Consider the following 25,220-nt stretch of genomic DNA (forward strand, 5'->3'; position numbering starts at 1 on the left):
TTCATGAATTCAGCAAAGTTGCAGGGTATAAAATCAACACACGGAAATCGGTTGCATTCCTATACACCAATGATGAAGCAACAGAAAGAGAAATCCAGGAATCGATCCCATTTACAGTTGCACCAAAAACCATAAAATACCTAGGAATAAATCTAACCAAAGAGGTGAAAATCTATACGCTGAAAACTATAGGAAGGTTTATGAAAGAAATTGAAGAAGACACAAAAAAATGGAAAAAAGATTCCATGCTCCTGGATAGGAAGAACAAATATTGTTAAAATGTAGATACTTTCCAAGGCAATCTACATATTGAATGCAATCCCTATCAAAATAACTCCAGCATTCTTCACAGAGCTAGAACAAATAATCCTAAAATTTGTATCAAAGCAGAAAAGACCTCGAATAGCCAAAACGATCTTGAAAAAGAAAACCAAAGCAGGAGGCATCACAATCCCAGGCATCAAGCTATATTACAAAGCTGTAATCATTAAGACAGTATGGTACTGGCACAAGAACAGACACTCAGATCAATGGACAGACTAGAGAACCCAGAAATGGACCCACAAATATATGGCCAACTAATCTTTGATAAAGCAGGAAAGAATATCCAATGGAATAAAGACAGTCTCTTCAGCAAGTGGTGCTGGGAAAACTGGACAGCGACATGCAGAAGAATGAACCTGGACCACTTTCTTACACCATACACAAAAATAAACTCAAAATGGATGAAAGACATCAATGGAAGACAGGAAGCCATCAAAATCCTCGAGGAGAAAGCAAGCAAAATCTCTTTGATCTTGGCCGCAGCAAATTCTTACTCAACACGTCTCCAGTGGCAAGGGAAACAAAAACAAAAATGAACTACTGGGACCTCATCAAAATGAAAAGCTTCTGCACAGCGAAGGAAACAACCAGCAAAAGTAAAAGGCAACCAACAGAATGGGAGAAGATATTTGCAAATGACTTATCAGATAAAGGGTTAGTATCCAAAATCTATAAAGAACATATCAAACTCAACACCCAAAAAACCCCAAATAATCCAGTGAAGAAATGGGCAAAAGACATGAATAGACAGACACTTCTCCCAAGAAGACATCCCGATGGCCAACTGACACATGAAAAAATGCTCAATATCACTCATCATCAGGGAACTACAAATCAAAACCACAATGAGATACCACCTTACCCCTGTCAGAATGGCTAACATTAACAACTCAGGCAACAGCAGATGTTGGTGAGGATGCAGAGAAAGAGGATCTCTTTTGCATTGTTGGTGGGAATGCAAGCTGGTACAGCCGCTCTGGAAAACAGTATGGAGGTTTCTCAAAAAACTAAAAATAGAACTACCTTACGACCCTGCAATTGCACTACTAGGCATTTATCTAAGGGATAAAGGTGTACTGTTTCGAAGGGACACATGCACCCCCACGTTTATAGCAGCACTATCAACAATAGCCAAAGTATGGAAAGCGCCCAAATGTCCATCGATGGATGAACGGATAAAGAAGATGTGGTATACACACACACACACACACACACACACACACACAATGGAGTATTACTCAGCAATCAAAAAGAATGAAATCTTGCCATTTGCAACCACATGGATGGAACTGGGAGAAAGACAAAAATCATATGATTTCACTCATATGAGGACTTTAAGAGACAAAACAGATGAACATAAGGGAAGGGAAACAAAAATAATATAAAAACAGGGAGGGGGACAAAAGGGAAGAGACTCATAAATATGGAGAACAAACTGAGGGCTACAGGAGGGGTTGTGGGAGAGGTGATGGGCTAAATAGGTAAGGGGAACTAAGGAATCTACTCTTGAAACCATTGTTGCACTATATGCTTAGTAATTTGGATATAAATTTTTAAAAAGTAAAAAAAAAATTAAAAACAAAAACTATAAAAAAAAAAGGTATTCCTTTGGCCTCCTCATTAAGATGTTTTTCCAATTTAGAAACACAAGTTTTTATCAGGAAGCAGGAGAACTGGAGAAAAGACCATGCAGCCCCTAGGAGATAACACATTGTCCATTTAGGAAAATGGACAATGTCCAACCACGTCTCCAAGTAGCTTTTATCATGCTCATTGTGTCCATTCTTCAATATCCCAGCTGCAAAACCATAAAAGACTATCAGGGAATGAAAAGGCCAGCCAGAAAAGCAGAAAGTTACAAAACCAGTGAACAAGATAAAGCTGCTTTGGTAGGAGGTTCTGTGAAGCATATACAGGAGGTGCATGTAGAAATAAAATGTGAGCTGAGCAGTGGGTTTTATGTCAGGATGACAGGGCTCTTCCATATACAACTTTCTCCTTTTCTGCCCTCATCTCATGGTGGGAAGAAAGTGCACACAATTCCACATGAGTTCATGACTCACCAATGTCAGGAGAGCACCCGGCCCCAGAGTCCAACATGGAACAAGTGGTGGTCTTTACTACTTTTCTTTCCAGGAGGGCTTCCTGCTGGTGGCAGGGGGCAGTTGGAAGCCCATGCTTTCTTCCCATCTGGGAAAAATAGGAGGCCACTGAGTCACACAGGTAGGCTGCTCTTGAGGCTGCTCTGTGGGAGACTCTCATTCAGATAGGGTCTTTGAACACAGGCACTGCCTTCTGCTTTCTGCTAGGTTGTGGTGAGATGCCCATATCAGCTATACATGGACCCCATGCTTTCTTATTCCCTTCCAACAACCACAGAGAGATCCCAGGACTTCTGGGTATGGCAAACACCACTACTGACAAGTCCGCTGGAAGAAAATATGGTAAAGCTAATGGCCAAGAGGCTAATAGCTACAATATACAAAGAATGCCTACAAAGCAGTAAAATACAAAAGCCCAATAAAAATAGGTAAGAGTATGAACCAGCAATTTATAGAAGAAATAATAAAAATAGCAAAGATATTTAACATCATAGTAATCGATGAAATGCAAATTGAAGTGACAAGATCTCTATTTTTATCTACCAGATGAGTGAAAATTGAACTCTGAGCCCTAGTGGAGAAGACAGTAGCAAGGATAAATTTTCTTAGCGAGGGTAAAAATTGGCACAGACTCCTGGAGGTCAATTTATAGTATCTACCAAGTTTGCATGTGCATAATCTTTGGTTCAATGGAATTTCACCTGTGGGTGTGCTTGCAAAAGGAGAAACTGAAACAAGTTGTATGCTCATTTTAGGGAAATGATTAGACAGTGCACATTCATACATAACACCACAGAATCACTAAAAATGTTGATCTCTACATATTGATACCAAAAGTATTTACATTATGTGAAAAAGAAAGTTGCAATGCTTGTTGGTTTATTTTTAAACCCAAACTACATGCATGCACAGGTTTATAAACTCACTGTATGAGTAGGTCCCCTTGGGGGAGGCTTTGAGGAAGGGGAAGAGAGAGGGAGATTCACTTTTGTCCTTGTTTCTTTGATCTCTTGCTCCTGTTTACCAGAGAGTGTAGTCAGGTAGGTAACAAAGGCAATGAATGAATCGTGCCGTATGTCCATGGGGTTCCCTGATAGTTAAAGGAATACGAGGCATAGGGTAAGGGGTGCTGGTGAACTTAAAGGAGATGACAACTGACTGTGATAATGGGAGTCCTCAACCATGTCCCAAAACAGGGCATCTGGTGCAGGGTATCAAGCACTCAGCTCCCCATTTCCTTGTGGCGAAATGCAGAAGCAGAGCAAACCTGTCCTACTCAAAGCCTCATCTATGACTTAAACTTTGGTTTTTATTTTTTTCATAACACACTGGTTTCTTTCTTTCTTTCTTTCTTTCTTTCTTTCTTTCTTTCTTTCTTCTTTCTTTCTTTACACTTTTAGGCAATCTGTTCAGCTAGAAAGGTAAACTTACATCACTTCCCTCCACCATATAACTAAGAAAACTGCCTGTTAGAACTCATCTCTCCAACTCAATACTGAACTGAGTCCCAATCATGTACCAGCCATGGGAACAGATGACAGGACACCTGAACAGATGGGAGCCCACCATCAGCCCACAGGTGAGAGCAGAGAACCACACCCTATGTGAAGGGGCCTTCACAGGAGCCTGTGCAGACCATCACGGAGCAGGTGGTGGGGACACCTGACTCAGTTGGGGTTCGGGGTGGCGTGGGAAGACTTTTCACCATTGTCATAAGGAACAACCTGGTGATGAGGGATAGAAGGCATTCCAGAACACAGTGCATTGAGAAAGTCTGGAGGTGAGGGAAGGTCTGGCTGGCCTGACATCTGGCTCAGAAACTTCCAGGTTGGGCACAAGGGGAATGCCAAGGGGTGATGTTGGAGAGGAAGGCAGATGCCAGTGGTCCCATGTTTGCATTTAGGGCTGTAACATCTGCTCAAATTAGCAAGGCAAGGGCATTCTTGGTCTGGGGATGATCTTTGATCAGCAAGAGACAATTTCCAGGCCTGCCTACTCACCGAATATTTATAATGGCAGCAAACTTGCCACAGGCTACCAAACCACATTGTGTTCACATTAAACACAATCCATTCATCACTTCTGATTGTCCTGAGGAGACAAGGACCAGAACAGAACATGAAGAGCCACTGGAAATGATGGAGAGATTACTCTGTGATGAGGAAGCTGACAGTAAATTCATTGGCCAAGAAAAAATAAGAAACATCTCATCATCCATGGCAGTATCCTCTAGGGCCTTTGAAATGCCATGGTTTCTTACACATTGTTTTAGCTTCTCACAAATTTATTCCAGAAGGAAGAAAATGGTTTGTGAGGCCCTGTCTCTCTCAAAGGCTGTGACTCTCTCCCACGCCTACCTCCTTTCTCAGTGCTCAGCTCCAAAAGACCTGTTTCCTGGTAAAGGCACAACTATTTACTGCCCTCTTCCCCAAAACACTCATGAAATACCTGACAGAAAAGGCAGTTTCCTGCTGCTTTTCCTGGCTCACCCCACCAGTGGCTCAATTACCCTTTTGGTATCTGGACTCCTTACAAAGAAGAAGAGGGACTAGAGTCCCTGGACAGTTTTGATAAAAATCTCATTGAAATGGTGCAATTAGAATCTCCTGTGTATTTTCACTGGGGTTGCAATGCTGTAAATTAGGCGCTAAGTCCAGGCAGCAAGGGTTTCACATGGCTAGAAAGGTTTAAAATGAATGGATTTTTGAGCTCCTCATTGTCCACGCTGCCCTCACCCCATGGCCAGCTGCCTGCATTCCAGCTGTACATTTAGAAAATGAAGCACCATTCTGATCTGGTCTGAGGACAGAGGACAGACCACAGAGACATGTGAGGTGGATAGTACTGACCTTTTGCCCACAATTTTCCATAGTCCTGGTTAGCGTAACTACCAGAAATCTAAGCTGTCATCCAAATGTTGGGCCCCTGATTCCAGAAACCATCAATACTGCAAGCCCACTATTAAAACAAAAGTCAGGTGATGGTGGGGTATAGAAACTGCCAAGGAGGTTTACTTTATTACAATTTCTTAAACTGTCATTGAAAATAAGACTGACTTCACAGGGTTTGCTTTTGCATATTATTTACCAAGAGAGACAAGAGGAATCATTAGGCTCTTTTCTACAATTTTTACTTTGTTTCCAGGTGAGACCCTTAAAGGTCCAGATACCCCAACACATCTTACATCATGAAATTATGCTTTGAAGTCCTTTCTAATATACTGATAAACTAATGTTGTTCCACCTTGTCCATAATGTATAAATCTCTCTTTTCTTTGAAAATAAAAGTTTTAGGAAATTTGTTCAAGAAGGAGGAATGTTGTGTTGGAGGCTGGCAGTCCTGGGGAGATGTGGCCAATTGCGTTCTTTTTCTGGATGAGACAATAAGTCCACAGTGGCTGCAGGAGTGGGCAGTTGTGGCTGCTGAGGCCTTCCATGGCCCTCCATGACCCTCTGCTGTCCATCCCCCCTCCACAGCCCTCACACCCACCCTGGGTGATTTGTGCTCCACACCAGGGCAGCTGAGCTATGGTAATGCCACAGCATGGTTTCAACCTCACCTGGGTCTACTGCCTGGACATTCTATGAATCTGTTCTCCAATTTCCCTCAATGTTGATTCGAAGCCACCTGCACCATAGCCCTTTCCTGGATTTCTCATGGCTTCTACCTATAGACAGGTAGAGGCTCACCAGGTGGGGCTTTTAGGGGCAGTAGTGAATTCTCAACATCATCCTAGGGAACAGTAATGCCCTGTAGATGACATAGGGATCTGTGACCTCCCTGTTTATTTTTTTAATTTTTTTTAACATTTATTTATTTATTTATTTTTTAAATTTTTTTTAACGTTTGTTTTTTTTGAGACAGAGAGAGACAGAGCATGAACGGGGGAGGGCCAGAGAGAGGGAGACATAGAATCTGAAACAGGCTCCAGGCTCTGAGCTGTCAGCACAGAGCCCGACGCGGGGCTCGAACTCACGGACCGCAAGATCGTGACCTGAGCTGAAGTCAGACGCTTAACCGACTGAGCCACCCAGGCGCCCCTATTGTTTATTTATTTTTGAGACAGAGAGAGACAGAGCATGAACGGGGAAAGGGCAGAGAGAGAGGGAGACACAGAATCGGAAGCAGGCTCCAGGCTCTGAGCCATCAGCCCAGAGCCCGACGCGGGGCTCGAACTCATGGACCGCGAGATTGTGACCTGAGCTGAAGTCGGACGCTTAACCGACTGAGCCACCCAGGCGCCCCGTGACCTCCCTGTTTAAAAACTTACCCTACTTCATAACAGCAGCCAAGCAAGTAAAACTTCTGGACCTTGTCATTGCTTAATGGGCTGTCTTCTAATCTTTATAGTGTTATTTTTGTCACTCTTCACAGCTTTTTCCTTAGAGTTTATTTGTCTGGTATTAACATCACTGCAGCTGGATCCTTCAGAGCCACATAGCTCCTAGACAAGAAACTCCATAACTCAGGGGTTATTCTAGAAAAACAATGGAAGGGAAATGGAACTCACAGCATAGGTGGCTCAAAGTGGTAACAACCAAGGTGCCAATGGGCAAAGCTGATGCCAGCTCTGAAGAATAGAATACAAGGGCTTCCAGGAACCAGTATCTCAGGAGCATGGGCACTGCAGCAGCCCCAGAAGGGATTCTGTGTTTTTGAAACAGAAGGGCTCAGGTTACCGCATCAAGTAAACCATTCTCTAGTCACAGGAGCCCTTAGGTCTCTGGCTGTTCTTGGGCCTCCAGGCTGTTTCCAGTTTGGGGCTATGGAAGCTGCTATGAACAATCTTGTACAGGTATTTCTGTGTGTCCCTCAGTCCATTTCTCTTAGGCAAATATCTGGGTGTGAAATAGGGAGATCAATGTTTACATTTGTAAGGAAAATGTAGACAATTTTCTGCAGTGGTTGTAGCATTTTACACTTGTACCGCAGTAGGTTTGGGTCCCAGGCCTCCAGCCCCTCCCCAGTGGTGTGATGTCAGCATTTTTAATGTTTACTGTTCCACTGGGTAAGCAATGATGGTTTTCATTTGTACTCCCCTGATGATAAATGGTTATAGCACCTTCTCTTGTGCTACTTGGTCCTTCATGTATCTTCCTTTGTGAATGAACTATAAAGATTTGTCTTATTATTGAGTTGTTGCCATTCTTTCTATAGTCTCCATATTACTGTTTTTGTATAGGTAGCATCTCCCATTTCATGGATGAGTCAAATGAGACATGGAGAGGTGAAGCATCCATGCAGCTTGTCCATGTGGCAGTGGGATCCACCTTCTGACTGTGTAATTGTGTGTGGCCCAAAGTGCGGCCCTCCTGACTGCACAGCAGAGTGTCTGGTGAGGAGTGGGGCAGGGGGATGAGTAGCTGCATTGTCTACCTTGGCTGCTGCTGCTGTCAGCTCTTGGAAGCTGCCTGTGTCCGTCACTGTCATCAAACTCCCTGGAAAGGGTGCTTTAACATGATTTTGCCAAACCTCCACTATATTGATTTCCCTTTGCTGGTATTATGCTGGGCTATGTAAATCACTTTCAGTTTTTATGACCCAGTGCTTTGCAAATGCATGGAAAGGCCCCAGATTGCATGTGTTCCCAACATACAGCATGGCAAAGACAGCGGTGAGCTTGTTCTGTGGCGTGTTTATACACTGTGGACTCTAGAAAGTTTAGGAACACTGGAAAAGCTAGGGTGCATGTCCATGCCTTTTCCCTGTGATCTCTATTTTTCTTCCTGCCTGATTTTTTCCTCCTCCGCTTTATCCCTCCTTTTCCTATCTTCCTCCTTCCTATCTCTATCTTTCTCTTTGGTATACTGTTATTTTAAAATTGCCATCACTCTTTGAAAGGCCTTGAAGTCAAAGCATCATTTTTGACTGTCTTGCCTAAGAAATTGGACATGGGACCTGTCTTCATCTCAGGACATGGCTCAGGAAGTCTCACCAAGGGAGGTAGCAGGTGCCATCTGTGTAATTCTAGAGGAACACTTCCCTTACTCTGGAGAGTTCTTTCTGGCTTTAGTGGGGAGATGCACACCCATAGGTATATGGCAGAGTGAGTCCTTGCCTACCCTGCCATCAGAGTGGCTCATGTGTAACAGGCTGGAATCCCTCTTTCTCATCCATGTGCTATGTGCCTGTCATCAGCCTGTCATCAGGATGCCCACCACCATCACTTGTTCAAAACTGTTCAAACACTGCTTTCATTTAGCCCCACTGGGCCGTTTGCATGATGTTTGATGGGGACAGATACAGAGAGCAGTGGTGGGCACAACTCTGCTAAATCTCTAAATCCCATAGTTGTTTTCTGAGGAATAGCAGACATTTCCTTATCAACTTGATCAGAGTTGTATTTCTAAAGAGTATTTCAGCCTCTGTTCAGTACTTGTGCTGCCTCCATTTCAGGCAGGAAGTCAACCTTTGTGTATAATGTCAGGCCAGCAGGTCCCCAAGGGCTGTTGCCAGTGTCTGCAGCTCTGTGAGAAGGAGCAGCAGAGGCAGGGCAGAGCAGATGCTGTGTCAGAGTATCTCTGGTCGGTCATATGGCCTTGGGCAGTCACTGATGTCACCTGCTGGGATCTCCTTCCATATGATGGCTGTGGGCCCCACCCTGCCTGCCAGGGTCTCCCCTAGCAGGTGTGGAAGTGTGCTCTGGGGGGGATTCCAAAGACGCAGAGCAGTGCTCCCTTGCTCACGATGACCACTGCATCCAGAAGATCCCTCACCTTTCAAGGTCCAGATCTTATAGTCCATATGGGGACTTTGAAGAGGATACAACATGGACTTGATCTCCCTCCTGCCTGAGCTCTGACAGCTGAGGCTGGCTTTCACTTTTGGTTCTGGGATGACCAAGGGAAGGCTGGAAACTGTTTCATATACATGTCAGTGAGCCATAGAAAGCTTTCTTCACTTGGAAGTCATTTCATCCCTTCTGCTGTACAGCAATGAACCCTTGAGTGAGGCAGCCTCAAATAAAGACTCACATCAGGGTACTAATTCTTCTGCTTTTTTCTCCTACAGATTTTTACATGAGGAAGCAGGGACTGAACACACCAAGGACAGCCTGGTGGGGAGTTGTGCAGACAGACTGCCCAATGTTCTCTACACAGTTTCCTCATTCCTGGCTGGGGACCAGCCCTCTGTCATCTGAGTGCCTTAACTACAAATGATCAAAAATGATTTCACATCCACATTGTACACCCATGACATGAATAAAAGATCTGAAGGTACTGTCACAGCCAAGAGTCGGTACTCTTCAATTTTTTATCACTACCTTTGCTCTCCAGGCCCTGAGGATTCCACGCCAAGCAATTGTGAACACTTAATTCCATAATGCCATGTTTATGCACGTCTGTGTGAAGAGGGCCTGCTCACAGGGAGTCCTAAAGAGGTGTGCTCAGTGTGGCTGTGAGACTATAGAGTCAAACACAGGCTCACCAAGGGCTTCATTTTTAGTTTGGCAGTAGAGAATTTTGTTGCTGAGGATGAACTATTTCCCATTTCTAAGGTTGGGTACAAAAATCAGCTCTAATCACAGGAATTGGGGAGAGACTTCATGCTTTTAACTATTCAAATAGCCATGAAGAGAAAGGCATATGAAGAGTGGGGAGACACCATTTTGCTCAATGGACCTCAGAATGTGCAGACATGAGGCAGCAGTAGTTTGGGCATCTCAGTTACACGGGGATGGGTCCTAGCACCTAGGTGCTCAGGCCCCACCCCAGCCATATAAAGATTGCTGAGAGCAGAACCCAGGCATCAGTAGGTTTTAGTTTTCCAGGTAGTTCCAACATGCATCCAAGCCTAAGAACCATGGCTTTCACAGCTGTAGGGCAATTCAGATTATCCATCAGTCCTTCAGTTAATTTTGGCAGTTTGTTTTCAAGGACTTGGTCCCTTTCCTCTAAGTTATTGAATTCACTCTAGGTGAATTCTCTTGTTCTCTTTTTTAATATCCAAAGCATCAGTAGCCATGACCTTCTTTCACTCCTGACACAGATCATTTGTGTTCTCGCTCTCCCTTTCTTGGCATTCTGGGATAGAAGTTTATCAATTTTATTGATCTTTAAAATTAAAACAAAATTTAATGTTTATTTACAGAGAGAGAGAGAGAGAGAGAGAGAGAATCTCAAGCAGGCTCTGTGCTGTCACTGCAAATCCTAACTCGGGGCTCAAACCAACAAACTATGAGATTATGACCTGAAGCTGAAATCAACAGTCGGATGCTTAACCAACTGAGCCACCCAGGCACCCCTTGATCTTTAAATTTTTTTAATGTTTACTCATCTTTAAGAGACAGAGTGCAAGTGGGGGAGGGGCAGAGAGAGGGAGACAGAATTGGAAGCAGGCTCCAGACTCTGTGCTGTCAGCACAGAGCCCGATGCAGGGCTCAAACCCATGAACCATGAGATCATGACCTGAGCCAAAGTTGGATGCTCAACTGACTGAACCACCCAGGCACTCCTGATATGTTAAAATTTTATTGATTTTTCTTTTCAAATCTTTTCATAGGACTGACTTTTAATTTTGTTGATTTTTTCTACTGTTTGCTTGTTTTCAGTGTTTTTTTTCTCTTCCCGAATTTTAATTGTTTTCTTCATTCTTCTTGCCTTAATTTATTCTTCTTTCTCTAATTTTCTGAGGTCAAAGTTTAGGTTATGAATTTTACATCCATTTTCTTTGTTAATATATGAATTTAAGGCTATAAATTTCCCTCTAAGCACTCCTCTAACTACATCCCACAAATTTTGGTTGTTTTATTTTCATTTTTAGTCAGAATATTTTAAAATTTCTCTTTTTTATGATCCCTTGGGTTATTGAGAAGTGTATATTGTGAAGTTTCAATCATCTAGGAAATACCCAGCTATCTTTCTCTTCTTGGTTTCTATTTTGGTTTCTGTGTGATCTAGAATGCACTTTGTATTATTTGTATTCTTTAAAAATTTTTAGGGGTTGTTCTGTAGTCCAGAATGTGGACTATCTTGGTGAATGCATCATGCACACTTGAGAAGAGGTTTTCTGCTGTTGTTGGATGGGCTGTCCTTTTAATGTCAGTTGGGTGAGGTTGATAGTGTTCAGGCCATCTGTGCCTTTACTGATCTTCTGTCTGGTTGGTCTATTCAGTACTGATGAGGGTGTTGAAGTATCCTGCTGTGATGGTATCCAGTTCTCCTTTCAGTTCTACCAGTTTTTGCCTCATATTTTGGTTCTGTGCTTAGATGCATACACATTTAGGATTGTGATATTTCCTGGAGAACTGACCTTTTTATCACTAAGTGATGTATCTCTTCATCTCTGATAATCTTCCTTGTTATGAAGTTGGCTTTGTCTGAAATTAATACAGACACTCCAGCTTTATCTTGATTTGTGTTAGCATGGTATAGCTTTCTCTGTATTATTATTTTAAATATTTACTTTTAATCTATCTGGGTCTTTACCTTTAAAGTAGGTTTCTTTAAATGTAGATGATACATAATTGATATTGTGGACAACATACAGTTGGGTCTCATTTTTCTTTAAATTTTTTTTAATGTTTATTTATTTTTGACAGAGAGAGAGTGTGAGCAGGGTAAGGGCAGAAAGAGGAAGAAACAGAATCTGAAACAGGCTCCAGGCTCTGAGCTGTCAGCAAAGAGCCCGATGTGGGGCTCGAAATCATGAACCGTGAGATCAGGACCTGGGCTGAAATCAGATGCTGAACCAACTCAGCCACCCAGGAGCCTCTCATTTTTCTTTTTTTAAACCACTTTGACAATCTGTTTTTCAACTGGGGTGTTGAAACCACTTACATCTAAGTGATTATTAATATAATTGGATTAAAATCTGGCATCTTTGCATATCTGTTGTATCTGTTGTTTCTATTTTCCTCTATTTTTTAGGCTTCCTGGTTTTAATTGACCACTTTTTTTAGGATTCCATTTAAATCTTCTATTGATTTATCATTTATACTTCTTTTTAAAATACATATCTTTCAGTGGTTGTCTCTGGGTTCATAATAACACTTTAAACCAATCTTAAGTCTACTTTCAAATAATACCACATTGTCTCATGTGCAGTGCAGGTACCTTATGACAGAACACTCCCAAATCTTTCCTCTGCTCCCTCATGACACTGTTGTTACTTCTCACTTTCATGTGTGCTATAATCATCTGATGCACTGTTACTGTTCTTGCTTTAAATGGACAATAAACTTTGAGATAAATTCAGAAAAGTAAAAGACTACATTTAACTTCTATTTACCCCCTTTTTTGCTGCTTCTTTTTTTTTTTAAATATAGATGTAATTTTCTAACCTGTATCATCTTCCTGCTGCCTGAAGAACTTTCCTGTGGACTCCAGGTCTGCTGTCAGTTAATTCCTCCAATTGTCTGGAGTAGTTTTTATTTACCTTTGACTTTTGAAGGTTATTCTCACAGATATTCTTCTCATTGAAGGATATACAATTCTAGATTTGCAAGTTCTGTTTATTTGTTTTAGTCATTTGACACTTTAAAAGATTGCACTCAACTGAATTCTTAGTTGCATGATTGCTGATGACAAGTCTGCTGCAATTTTTATCCTTGTTTCTCTAGAGCTGAGGTGTTTTTATTCACTTTAAGGGATCTTCAAGATTTTTCTGTTTTCAAATTTATAATTTAAATATGTCATATCTATGTTTTTGTTTGTTTGGTTTGGGTTTTTGTTCAGTTCTGCTTGATGGTCTCTGTATATTTCTTGCAATGGTGGTTTGGTGTCTGTCACTGATACTGAAAAACTCCTGGCCATTATTTCTTTAAATATTTTTTTTATTTCTCCTTCTTTTAATATTTCAATTACATTATACATGTTACACCACTTCTTCGTACGGTCCCACATTTCTTGGGTGTTTGGTTTCTTCTTTCCCCCATTCTTTTTTCCTTGTTATGTTTTAGTTTAGGTTACTTGTCATCTAGTTCATTGATTCTTTCATCAGCTGTGTTAAGCCTACTGACAAAAATGCTCTTCATTTCTGTTACTGTTTTTAACTTCTACCCTTTTTACAGTTTTCATTTCTCTGTTCTCATTACTCATCTGTTCTTGCATGTTGTCTACCTTTTCCATTACAGATTTAACACCCTGATCACAGTTTTAAATTCTCTGATAATTCCAAATGACCAACATTGGAGTCACATTTGAGTTTGGTTTTTATGATTGCTTTGTCTCTTCAGTCTTTTCTTGACTTCCATCATTCTTTGCAATATTTTGTTGTACAGGGCAGTAGATACTGAGGTAAATAAGCCTTTAGTGTGACAGTTTTTGTTAATTTGCCCAGTAGTGGAACATCTTTGATTTTTGTTGTAGGCTTAGGCACAAAAAGCTTCAAAGTCCTTATTTTCATCTTCCCTCTTGGCTTTGGGGCTTCCCTATGTACTGCTCTTTAAACAGAGTCTGTCTTTCATCTTTCCCTGCTCAAATCCATGGTTATTGCACTGGAGGCTTATGCAGCAATGACAGGGTATGGGGGAGGGGTGTTCTCTGATCTTCTGATTAAGTCTCATTTTTTTGGAGTGCATAATGGACTTGGAGTACACTGCACAAAGAGTGATAAACTCTGTAACCCTTTCTAGGGTAGAGATTTCCCCCCTATAAAAAAAAAAGCCAGAGACCACCTTACAGCAGATATGAATACAGAGGAGGTAATGATATCCTCACAGACACCAAAGGGGCTTGGGACCAAATAGCAAAAGAGTTATTTAAAAATATGAATAAGCAGGGTATTGACTTAGAAATGCAGTATTTCAGCAAATCTGAGATGATACATTGTGTAAATGGCCATTTAAAAACAAGAGAGTGTGCCAAATTGGTGTTAACCTTGTGCTAAGCCAAGCTCAAACCTTTGAAGCAAAATGCACTTTGATGTGATAAATTATTTACTTCAGTAGCAAAAGCAAATATTATAGGTTTTCCTGGCACTTTGATTTTAGAATAACAAATGAGATTCATGTTGAAGATGAACAAATGCTTTAATGTGGTTCTTTTGTTGATACACTTCCATTTCTTTTGTCTACATACACATAGCATCACATAGTAGATATTTATTTTTATTTTTTAATATGAAATTTATTATAAAATTGGTTTCCATACAACACCCAGTGCTTATCCCAACAGGTACCCTCCTCAGTGTCCATCACCCACTTTCCCCTCCCTCCCATCCCCCATCAACCCTCAGTTTATTCTGTTTTTAATAGTCTCTTATGGTGTTCCTCCCTCCCTCTCTAACTTTTTTTTCCCCTTCCCCTCCTCCATGGTCTTCTGTTAAGTTTCTCAGGATCCACATAAGAGTGAAACCATATGGTGTCTGTCCATATAATCCTGTCAATCGATGCAGAAAAAGCAATTAACAAAATTCAGCATCCTTTATTAATTAAAAACTCTCGAGAAAGTCTGGATAGAAGGAACATACTTAAACATCATAAAAGTTATTGATGAAAAGCCCACAACTAATATCATCCACAATGGGGAAAAACTGAAAGCTTTCCCCTGAGATCGGGAACATGACAGGGATGTCCACTCTCATTGCTGTCGTTTAACATAGTGTTGGAAGTTCTAGCATCAGCAATCAGACAACAAAAGGAAATCAAAGGCATCATAACTGGCAAAGATGATGTCAAGCTTTCACTTTTTGCAGATGACATGATATTATACATGGAAAACCCGATAGACTCCACCAAAAGTCTTCTAGAACGGATACATGAATTCAGCAAAGTCACAGGATACAGAATCAATGTACAGAAATCAGTTGCATTCTTATACACTAACAATGAAGCAACAGAAAGACAAATAAAGAAACTGATCTCATTCACAATTGCACCAGAAGCATAAAATACCTAGGAATAAACCTAACCAAAGATGTAAAAGATCTGTATGCTGAAAGCCATAGAAAGCTTATGAAGGAAATTGAAGAAGATACAAAGAAATGGAAAAACATTCCATGCTCATGGATTGGAAGAATAAATATTGTTAAAATGTCAATACTACCCAAAGCTATCTACACATTCAATGCAATCCCAATCAAAATTGCACTAGCATTCTTCTTGAGGCTAGAACAAGCAATTCTAAAATTTGTATGGAACCACAAAAGACCCCGAATAGCCAAAGCAATATTGAAGAAGAAGACCAAGGCAGGAGGCATCACAATCCCCGACTTTAGCCTCTGCTACAAAGCTGTGATAATCAAGACAGCATGGTATTGGCACAAAAACAGGCACATAGATCAATGGAATAGAATAGAGAATCCAGAATTGGACCCACAAAAGTATGGCCAACTAATCTTTGACAAAGTAGGAAAGAGCATCCAATGGAAGAAAGACAGTCTCTTTAACAAATGGTGCTGGGAGAACTAGACAGCAACATGCAGAAGAATGAAACCAGACTACTTTTTTACACCATTCACAAAAATAAACTCAAAATGGATAAAGGACCTGAATGTGAGACTGGAAACCATCAAAAGCCTAGAGGAGAAAGCAGGAGAAAACCTCTCTGACCTCAGCCGTAGCAATTTCCTACTTGACACACCTCCAAAGGCAAGGGAATTAAAAGCAAAGATGAACTATTGGGACCTCATGAAGATAAAAAGCTTCTGCACTGCAAAGGAAACAATAATCAAAACTAAAAGGCAACCAATGGAATGGGAAAAGATATTTGCAAATGACATATCAGACAAAGGGCTAGTATCCAAAATCTATAAAGAGCTCACCAAACTCCACACCCAAAAAACAATCCAGTGAAGAAATGGGCAGAAAACATGAATAGGCACTTCTCTAAAGAAGACACCCAGATGGCCAGCACGCACATGAAAAGATGCTCAACGTCACTCCTCATCAAGGAAATACAAATCAAAACCACACTGAGATACCACCTCACGCCAGAGTGGCTAAAATGAACAAATCAGGAGACTGACTATAGATGCTAGCGAGGATGTGGAGAAACGGGAACCCTCTTGCACTGTTGGTGGGAATGCAAACTGGTGCAGCCGCTCTGGAAAACAGTGTGGACGTTCTTCAAAAAATTAAAACTAGATCTACCCTATGACCCAGCAATAGCACTGCTAGGAATTTACCCAAGGGATACAGGAGTACTGATGCATAGGGGCACGTGTACCCCAATGTTTATAGCAGCACTTTCAACAATAGCCAAATTATGGAAAGAGCCTAAATGTCCATCAAATGATGAATGGATAAAGAAGCTGTGGTTTATATATACAATGGTATACTACTTGGCAATGAGAAAGAATGAAATATGGCCTTTTGTAGCAACGTGGATGGAACTGGAGAGTGCTATGCTAAGTGAAATAAGTCATACAGAGAAAGGTAGTATATATTTAAAGAAATATTCCAACTTTATTTTTAAAAATCATTTAAAATATTTAATGCTATTATTTAGCCTTACCAACATAATGCTGTTTGCCTTGCTGATTGGAGATTCACAATCTCCAAAGAAGGGCTGATTTTTAGCCCTTCCGTCTTCATTAGGCAATGTGTTTATCATCATTGTTACACATGCCGACCTGTGCTAAGTATAATAGCTTCCGAGTAAAGATGCCTGTAATAACGCCATGACCTCAGAAATTAGAAGGCATTTTAGGTCTCAAAAGTGTTAGTTTGATATATTCTTCTTGAATACAGTATTTAGGAAACAAATTTGTTGTCATTAATCATTTTCCTATAAAATTAATAATACAAATATGTTGTGAGTACAATTTTCTTCATCCCTACAGATGTAGCTCTGACAGACTATGTTTTCCCCAAAATGGCTGCTGCAATATTTCCCATCCCTCTTATTCTTCTGGAGCCTTGAGGTCTACATTTTCTCTCATGAGTCTGGATGGACGTTTACAAATTCTTCTTCAAGTAGAGCCTGGCAGAAGTGATGCCACATGGTTTTTAAGCCTGGATCATACAAGGTCTCATGCTCTACCTTGATAACTTGAGACACTTGCTCCTGCCATGCTGTGAGTTCAAATTAGTCCATGTGGAGAGACCACATGGAAACACCATGAAAGGGGTACTCCTGTGGACAGTCTGGTTAAAGTCCCAGTCAACAGCCAACATCAATTACCAGACATGGGTGTGAAGATACCACAAATGTTTCCAGCCCAGCCTTCTCAGACATTTAGGAATAGAGACAAACTGTTCAAATGGTGCCTCCTGAACTCCCAACACACAGAGACTGTAAGTATAACGAAACGGTCATTTTCTGCCACTACGTATAAGGTGGCTTGTTTTCTAGAAGTAACTGGATTATAAAATTTAGAGGTTTACCAGAAAACTGGAAGCAGTTGTTGCATGCAAAACTCAACTTTCACTGTAAAACCAGGAAGAATTACATAGACCGTAGAAGTTTGCAGGAACCGATACGAGGTTCCTGAGGTAGCAGAATTCACCTCCTCCTGAGGGCAATTCTCCTCTTATTAGTGGGTAGGCTTTTGAGTCCATATTTAAATTGCCTGGCTCTCAGCTGCCTCACATGGAACCTGAGAACATATCTTGGCTCATGCAGACTTCATGAACACACAAGGCTTGGCTCCACCCCTTCTCCTCCATACCAAGGATGGTCTGAACTAGACAATAATGAACTGTGTAGTTTAGAAAGGGAGGCTGGGTTGGGTCATACCACACAGTGTCAAGGATATGGCATGTTCTGGTGACTATTTAGGAGATGGCTTCCCTTTTACCCCTGGAGACTTATCATCTGGTAAGCTGATGAAAATATAAACAGTAAGGGATATACTATTATATGATCACAATGATACATTTATTTGACTTATAAACATTAAAAATAAATAAAATATATGGTAAGATTCTTTTTTTTCCAACATGCATTGAATATTTAAAATGCATCATTTCCAGGAAATGTAGAGGAATAAATTTTTTGTCTTTTTTATATTAAATATAATTCAATGTCAAATTGGTTTCCATACAACACCCAGTGCTCATCCCAACAGGTGCCCTCCTTAATGCTCATCACCCACTTTTCCCTCTCCTCCACCCACTTTCAACCCTTAGTTTGTTCTCAGAAAAAAAAAAGTTACAGACAGAGAAGGAAGCAAACCATATGGTAAGATTCTTAAATTGTGTGTGTGTGTGTGGGGGGGGGTGTGTATGTGCACATGCAAATGCATGTTCCTTTTTATGTCAAATAGATATCAGCTCCCATTAGACTCATCTACGAACAGGAACACCTGGATGGCAGGTGGACGGGGAAGGCATTGGAAAGGAGGATTTGAGAGCTGTCTTTGGCCCATGAAACTTTCTCCCTGTTCTTCTTTGGTGTGTGGCTGCTCTTTTTGGAAGCCTCAATATCCTTGCCACTCTCTTCCCCATTGTAAGAAACAAGCAAAATTTCCAGAAGAAAAGGCCCTTTCTGGCTGGAGAATTATTAAGGACGGAATAAATACTCGACACTTTGCTCCTTCCTACTTCTTACTGCCTTCCAGACCATTCCTTTTGGTGAATCCCATGCTGGGGCCAGATATAAACAAGCCAACCTCTGTCTTGTTTCTCTTATCACCTCCCGAATTCTGAAGAACAAAGGAGGCATGATTTATGCTGTACAAGTGACTTGCTGCCTCCAGTTCCCTTAGTAATGGCAACATTGAAAGAACAGACTTAACTCTAACAAGTGACAGTTGAACACAGAACAGCCCTGGGGTTCCTGTTCTTCAGAGGGGGTGCAGTCCAGGCTGCTGCCCTGCGAGGAGCTTGCAAGGATACACTGCCCCTACCCCGTCCACATCCTTCCTTCTCATCCTGGTTAAGGATCCTTCGCACCCAATAATGATCATGTTCAGCTGGCTGTTCCAGTAAGTCAGATTTCCAGGCTTAATACAGACTTTTATGCTTTTCCAGCATTCAAACAAAATGATACACTGTATACTTTGTGTGAATTTTATTTGTCAACTATACTTCAATTAAACTGGAGAGAAAAAGAATGATAAACTCAAGACAATAGCCTCCCTTTAGACACTTTTGACAGATCTAAACTACAGGAAGCTGATTGAAACAAAAGCCTCCCCATCTGGGGTGTGAAGTGCACTCCCAGCTCTCCCCAAGATGTGAATACTCTCATACAAGAGCCTGATATTTTGCGGAGGCCATAACTGAAGGAAATGAGTGCTTTTGTTCCCCTCTCTATTATCTGATGATTTTCTTTGTTGTTGTTGCTTAAATTGAGGAAACACTAATTCCAGAAGATGTCCTGGTCATTTGGCTATAGGGGTCTGACATCTAAAATGAAAAAGAAAAAAGTGGAGGGAAGGAGTGAGAGAGTCAAAAAAAAAAAAAAAGAGGCTCTTCCAGAGAGAAGAAAAGGTCACTGCGTCTATTTTCAGTCTGTAAAATATTCCATTAGCTTTATTATGTGGAGGACATTAGCATTATGCACGGCGGGAAGGAACATTTTAATACAGAACATCTTTTCCTAGTTTCAAAAGACAAGAGTAAAATATAAAGGTAATGAAATTGTTGTAGGGGTGATGTTTTTTTCTCTTCAGGGGCTTTGCAGGCTGGCAGAGTAACATGCTAACAGGGGCATAATTTGATGGGTCAGAAATAGCCCTGGCAAGAGAAGGAGAGGCAGGTTGGGCCCTCAGTGGCAGGGAGGCCTGGGGCTCTGACTTGCAGAGATGCTGTAGGACCCCTGTCTGGGGCTCCCCTCCACCCTTGGTTAGAAGGAACTGAATGGCTTTCCTGGGCGAGCCCTGGGACTCTCATCTCCTCCGGTTCCCTTACGGTTAATGGGCCTTCCCTTGGGGCTTTTAAATTCACAAAATAAAATGCAAAAGGTTACAATAGGAGCCAAATTACTGAAATATACTGTGGAAAAAGTCATAATTGTGATTATATTAACATATGTGCTACTTTATTAAGGAACTAAATAGTAACTAGTACTTGGGTTTAGGTTTTCAAAGTAGTGAGAAACGTAAGTAATATTTTGAGATCTCTATCATGTGAGTTCCCCTGATGATGCACCCACAACAATGTGTTTGTTGCCTGCATTCATAGTAGAAGGAAATGCAACATTTCAGTTAGAGGTTGGTAAAAATCATGATGTACCTCATTTCCCATCTAAGCTCATGGGTACTCCAAATGATCTCCACCGACCTCTTAGGGGTCCAGGGACCTCCCCTCTGGACAAGAAAGGAGAAGGGGGACAAGCCTATGCTCTGGGGAGCACCATGTTGGGTGGATAAGGTGGAAGACAGAAGACCCTGATGACCCTCTGTCTCAGGAACAGCAGTGTGTGGTAAACTGAGGACCTGTGTCCCCTCTGCAAAGGTGCCTGTGAGGAAAGACCACCTGGAGAGAGGCTGGAGTGTGTTCTGCATGGGGAGTAAGGCTGCTTAGCTCTGGGCCATGGGGAGGACAAAGTGGACACAGCAGGCCCCCCAAAAGTGTCAGGTAATTCAGGAAAAATGGCATCCCACACAGGGATAGGAGGTCAATTTAGGAAGAGTAAGGGGCTGCAGAGAAAAACCTTGAGGAGGCAGGATGTAGAGTTAAGAAGACCTGGCCTGAGTCACGAGTAGGGATTTCTGATGGGTCATGCAGTATCTCTGATTCTCAGAGATGTGTCTCCTGCCACACTGGAATGATGCCTGTCCCCTGGCTCATTTCAGATGGGTGTTAGGATACCTGCAGCTTTGTAAGAGCATCGCATGGGAGGGGCAAGCTATTAGGATAGAAAAAAACTATGCCGACCCATTAAATGAATGTTAAAATATTGGCAAGGAAGCTGCCTTACCTACTTGACACCACAGTCTGTAGGAATTTGATTAACACGCACAAATCATTTGTTAATTTCAAAGATTAGCTTTCATTTATTAAAGTCGGCCACTGAAAATACTCCTTTGAATTACAAACTAGTTAATTTCCAGGTTACAGAAGTCCTTGAAAGTAATAATGCTGCATTAAAATTCACCATTCACATCTTTTAGGACTTTCCCCCACACATAGCCCAAATCTAAGCTATTACTACATTCTTTTCCTTTCTTTTCCCAACATGCCCACCCTTGTTGGAAAGGACGGCTTGTGCCTTTGGGTTACATTAATGTACACATGATAAATACTCTATATTCTGAGCATTTAACAGGAAAAGCAGGACTTCTCCTTGACGACAATTTTTCAATTAGTACTTTAATCATATTTATATCTTATTTATACTCTGACAACCTCCAAAATGATTCCAGCAGAGGGTTAGCTCATTTCCTGCATGTAAGTGATCCTTTCTCATTGCATTTCCCTAGCCCCAGTTTCTAAGGTCTAATTGAATATATTGCCTTGATCACTCCAGAATCTTAAATTAGGGGCCTTAAATTAGTTCCCCGAGATTGCCTTTTTCAACCAATGAGCGTGGATGGCTTTTGAGAAAAGTGCTCTTTCATGCCAGGTCTTTTTTTCTTAGATGTTGCTTCCATGTTTTACTGTTTACACAAACCAATCAAACACATGAAAGTGTATTTATTACACTCCTTTACCAGGCCACAGATCCCATGAATACTAAACACTTTAATAATACACGTTAGGGTTGTGAAAGGATGCACGACCTCATTGATCACCGGTGTGCTCTCCTTTGTCAACTTAATCGGCACGGTGACCAGCCCAACCTGGGAGGCAGCACACCCTCTCCACCAAGCCACCCCCAAAGTCTCAAAAGCCCATCCTCTCCTGCCTCAAGATGCTAAGAATTCAGACTCCAAATCTTATTTACATCCTTGTCATCTGGGGGTCACGGTCCCATCACGTAACTGGAGAAGAGCTTGCTGTCCAACGGGCTACAGAGTAAGGCAGGCAGCAGAACTCAGCAGTCAGAGGATCTTTGGAAGGATGGTAGCAAGGAGGTTACTCTCACTCTTATATAAGCAGCTGCTCCTACATAAAGATAGGAAAGCAGGCAAGAAGGGAGAGCCTCTTGGTGGGGACTCCAAGGCAGGTGGGGCAGGTGGCCTTGGCAATTTCAATGGGTGGGAGTACTAGGCTACGTGTAGGCAAGACACGGCTGCAGACATGGCCTCACCTTGGCAGGTGTTTGTGGGGCAAGTATTCTATCCTGTTGGCTCTGCAGAGACCTAATGCTCCTAAGCAGGGGTCCCACTGGCAGGTGTGTATCTTAGGAAGCTGACCATGGGGCCAGCAAGCAGATTTCATGGGCTTGGGGATATCACTCTGTTCTGAGAGGCATATGTGGATGTGGAGAGGTTGTCCAGGTATGAGATGGTGCCATTCCACTGACTATGCAGAGCATGTTCACCTGCTGTCACCCAGTGCATACAACAACTCTGGCTGTGGTGCCAGATGGGACCCATAGCCTTATCTGACCTAGTCTTGTCTTACTTAGAAGGCCACAGAGGGGTAACTTGCTCTGGGTCACCCAGCTGGGAGCAAATGTCACTGAGATGGTCTCCAAAATCCCAACCCCAATCACCCAGATCTTTTATCTGAATAGCATGGAGATATGTTACCTCCTGGTTTGCTTTGCAGGGAGGCTGGGTAGAGACATGTTGGAAGTGTCTGCTCTGAGGCAGGTTTCCAGTCCAGGTCTGTGTCCTGTGCACCTGCCTTTATGGCTGGGGCCTCAGACAGGTTACCCGATCTCTCTGAGTTTCAGTTCCCTTGTCTGCAAAGTGCTCTTCCTTGTCACCTCAGAATCGTTGGGGGACATATGTGATAGTGAACATGCAAACACCTGGGAAACAATAGCCACTGTCACTATTATTGCCCCTGCAGTGGGTGGTGGGGGACATGTCCTGTCCCTGAGTGGCCAACAGCAATGTTCCTAGTTCAGGGAAACTCCCCAGACACCGAGTACCTCACTTGTATAATTATCTCTTTCTCGACCCCCATGAGCTGAAACCCTTAATTCCTCCTTCTTGATGGTCACAAATTATTATTTTGATTCTATGTTGGGAGCTGAAGGGGACTCATTCTGAATTAAGATGTAGTTAGAAGCACAGCTAAGGTTGACTTTGCTTTAAGCTTTTCCCCTAGCTTTTGAGTTCTGTTAAGTTCCTAGGACATAAGATCAGTCATTCTACAGGGTAGCAAGAGGCTGTGCTAACATTGTTATTTTTCTTTTTTTCTTAAAAAAATTTTTTTTAACGTTTATTTATTTTTGAGACAGAGAGAGACAGAGCATAAACAGGGGAGGGGCAGAGAGAGAGGGAGACACAGAATCTGAAATGGGCTCCAGGCTCTGAGCTATCAGCACAGAGCCCGACGCGGGGCTTGAACTCACCGACCGTGAGATCATGACCTGAGCCGAAGTCGGACGCTTAACCGACTGAGCCACCCAGGCGCCCCTGTGCTAACATTGCTTTTAAGCCCAGCTCTGAAAACCCTTCTTTGGTTTTCTGGCATGTGACACTCCATGCCACACAGGATGGGCTCGCACTTCTTTCCTCCCCTGCTCTAAGACAAGAACACCAGGAGGTCTACATCAGAGGGCTAGTCACCATCTTCCCAACAAGACTCGGGCTGGTGTTTGGGGTGTGCTGGATTTCTGTCTTGGCCACAAAAGGTAAAAATCCTAAATCAAAGCCACCACCTCCTCCTCATCTTCACCTGGAGTCAGATTGTTTCTATGTAATAAAGAAGCAGAATTTATTCTGGGGAAGAGATCACTCGCTGGTGAGATGTACCAAGTCACTTTGGGGCCTCCCTGCTCCTGAAGTGATAAGGAATAACAAAGAATGTTGGAAAAAATTAGTCTTTCTCATGAAAGGCTCTTACACCAAGAATGGAGGAAAGCAGAACTCACCTGCACTTAACCAGTCATGCGCTCAGAGAACTTGATGGATAAATTAATGCAATATTCACCTGGGCAATATTTTCTTGCCATTGCCATCAAGTGTTTATGTACCCATTAGCATAGTTATGCAACGGACTTGGATGAAGCAGAATACTCCCAGGAAGATGTGTAATTACAGGACAACAGTGAGAGTTCCGTGTATTCCCTGGATTTTATTTTAGAACTCCTGAATTATAGGCCCATCCCCTCCTGGGGATCACATCTGACACCCACAGGAAGATGGGTCTGGCCCAATTCCCTGTGAGTCTTGAGCCAAGCTGGTCCCCTCATGTGACTGAGATGGGTGCCAGGGAACAGATACAGCCAGAAAGGACCACGGTGTTTCCCTGGAGGGGCTGTACAGGAAGAGGCTGAGAGAGAGCACCCTGCACACATTTTTGCAGACCAAATGGAAGTCCCCAAGGTAGGAGAGTCAAGGGTTCCTGGGGAGGTGGCATGGGGGCCATGAGCAGGTCTTAGGGCTGAGGGAAGGACGGGCTGTTGGAGGAAGAGACCTGAGTCCACAAGGGTTCCAGTCTGCCCTGAAGACTAGTGGGAGCCCAGGCAGTCTGTGAACTGGGCCTATCTGCCTAAGGAATGTTAACTCAGGGCGTTGGCAGATATATTAGAAAGGGAGGCTCTGGAACAGGACTGTGAGTTGGAATATGTTTCATTCTCAGAAAACAGCTCACTAGGCTCTAGAGTTGGGCAAAGGGACTGAGGAAGGCACAGTGCTGACAAGACCTTTGTACAGAGAGGCTTTGAGGATTCCCAGCAAAGAGGATGTACTGAGCAGAGGGGAAGGGCCTTGTATGAAGGCAAATGTTACTTCCATGAACAGAAATCCAGAGAACACTCAGGCGGCACCCAGAATATCCCAAGCATCTCATGATTCACACATGGGAGCAGATTCTAGATGATTTGTGCCTGACAACCCACTGTGGACAGAAAACGTCCCTCTAACTCAAGAACTGAGATGCCAGATCTTCCCCGTTGCTGTAAC

At 42.4% G+C, this 25,220-nt stretch overlaps 1 protein-coding gene across 11 annotated transcripts in view; it reads right to left on the bottom strand.

Moving 5' to 3' along the window:
• The window catches only part of SYNDIG1 (synapse differentiation inducing 1), a 181,567-nt gene that overhangs the window by 25,977 nt on the left and 130,370 nt on the right, over nucleotides 1-25,220 (bottom strand). The window contains exon 4 of one of the 11 annotated variants that reach the window (XM_058684700.1): nucleotides 2,388-2,514. The exons of the other annotated variants lie outside the window; for them this stretch is intronic. Coding sequence (XP_058540683.1) covers nucleotides 2,388-2,514 — 127 coding nt within the window. The remainder of the gene's footprint in view (nucleotides 1-2,387; nucleotides 2,515-25,220) is intronic. 11 annotated transcript variants of the gene reach the window in all.

This window comes from Neofelis nebulosa, chromosome 9, assembly GCF_028018385.1.
Source record: "Neofelis nebulosa isolate mNeoNeb1 chromosome 9, mNeoNeb1.pri, whole genome shotgun sequence".
NCBI classification, from domain to species: Eukaryota; Metazoa; Chordata; class Mammalia; order Carnivora; family Felidae; genus Neofelis; species Neofelis nebulosa.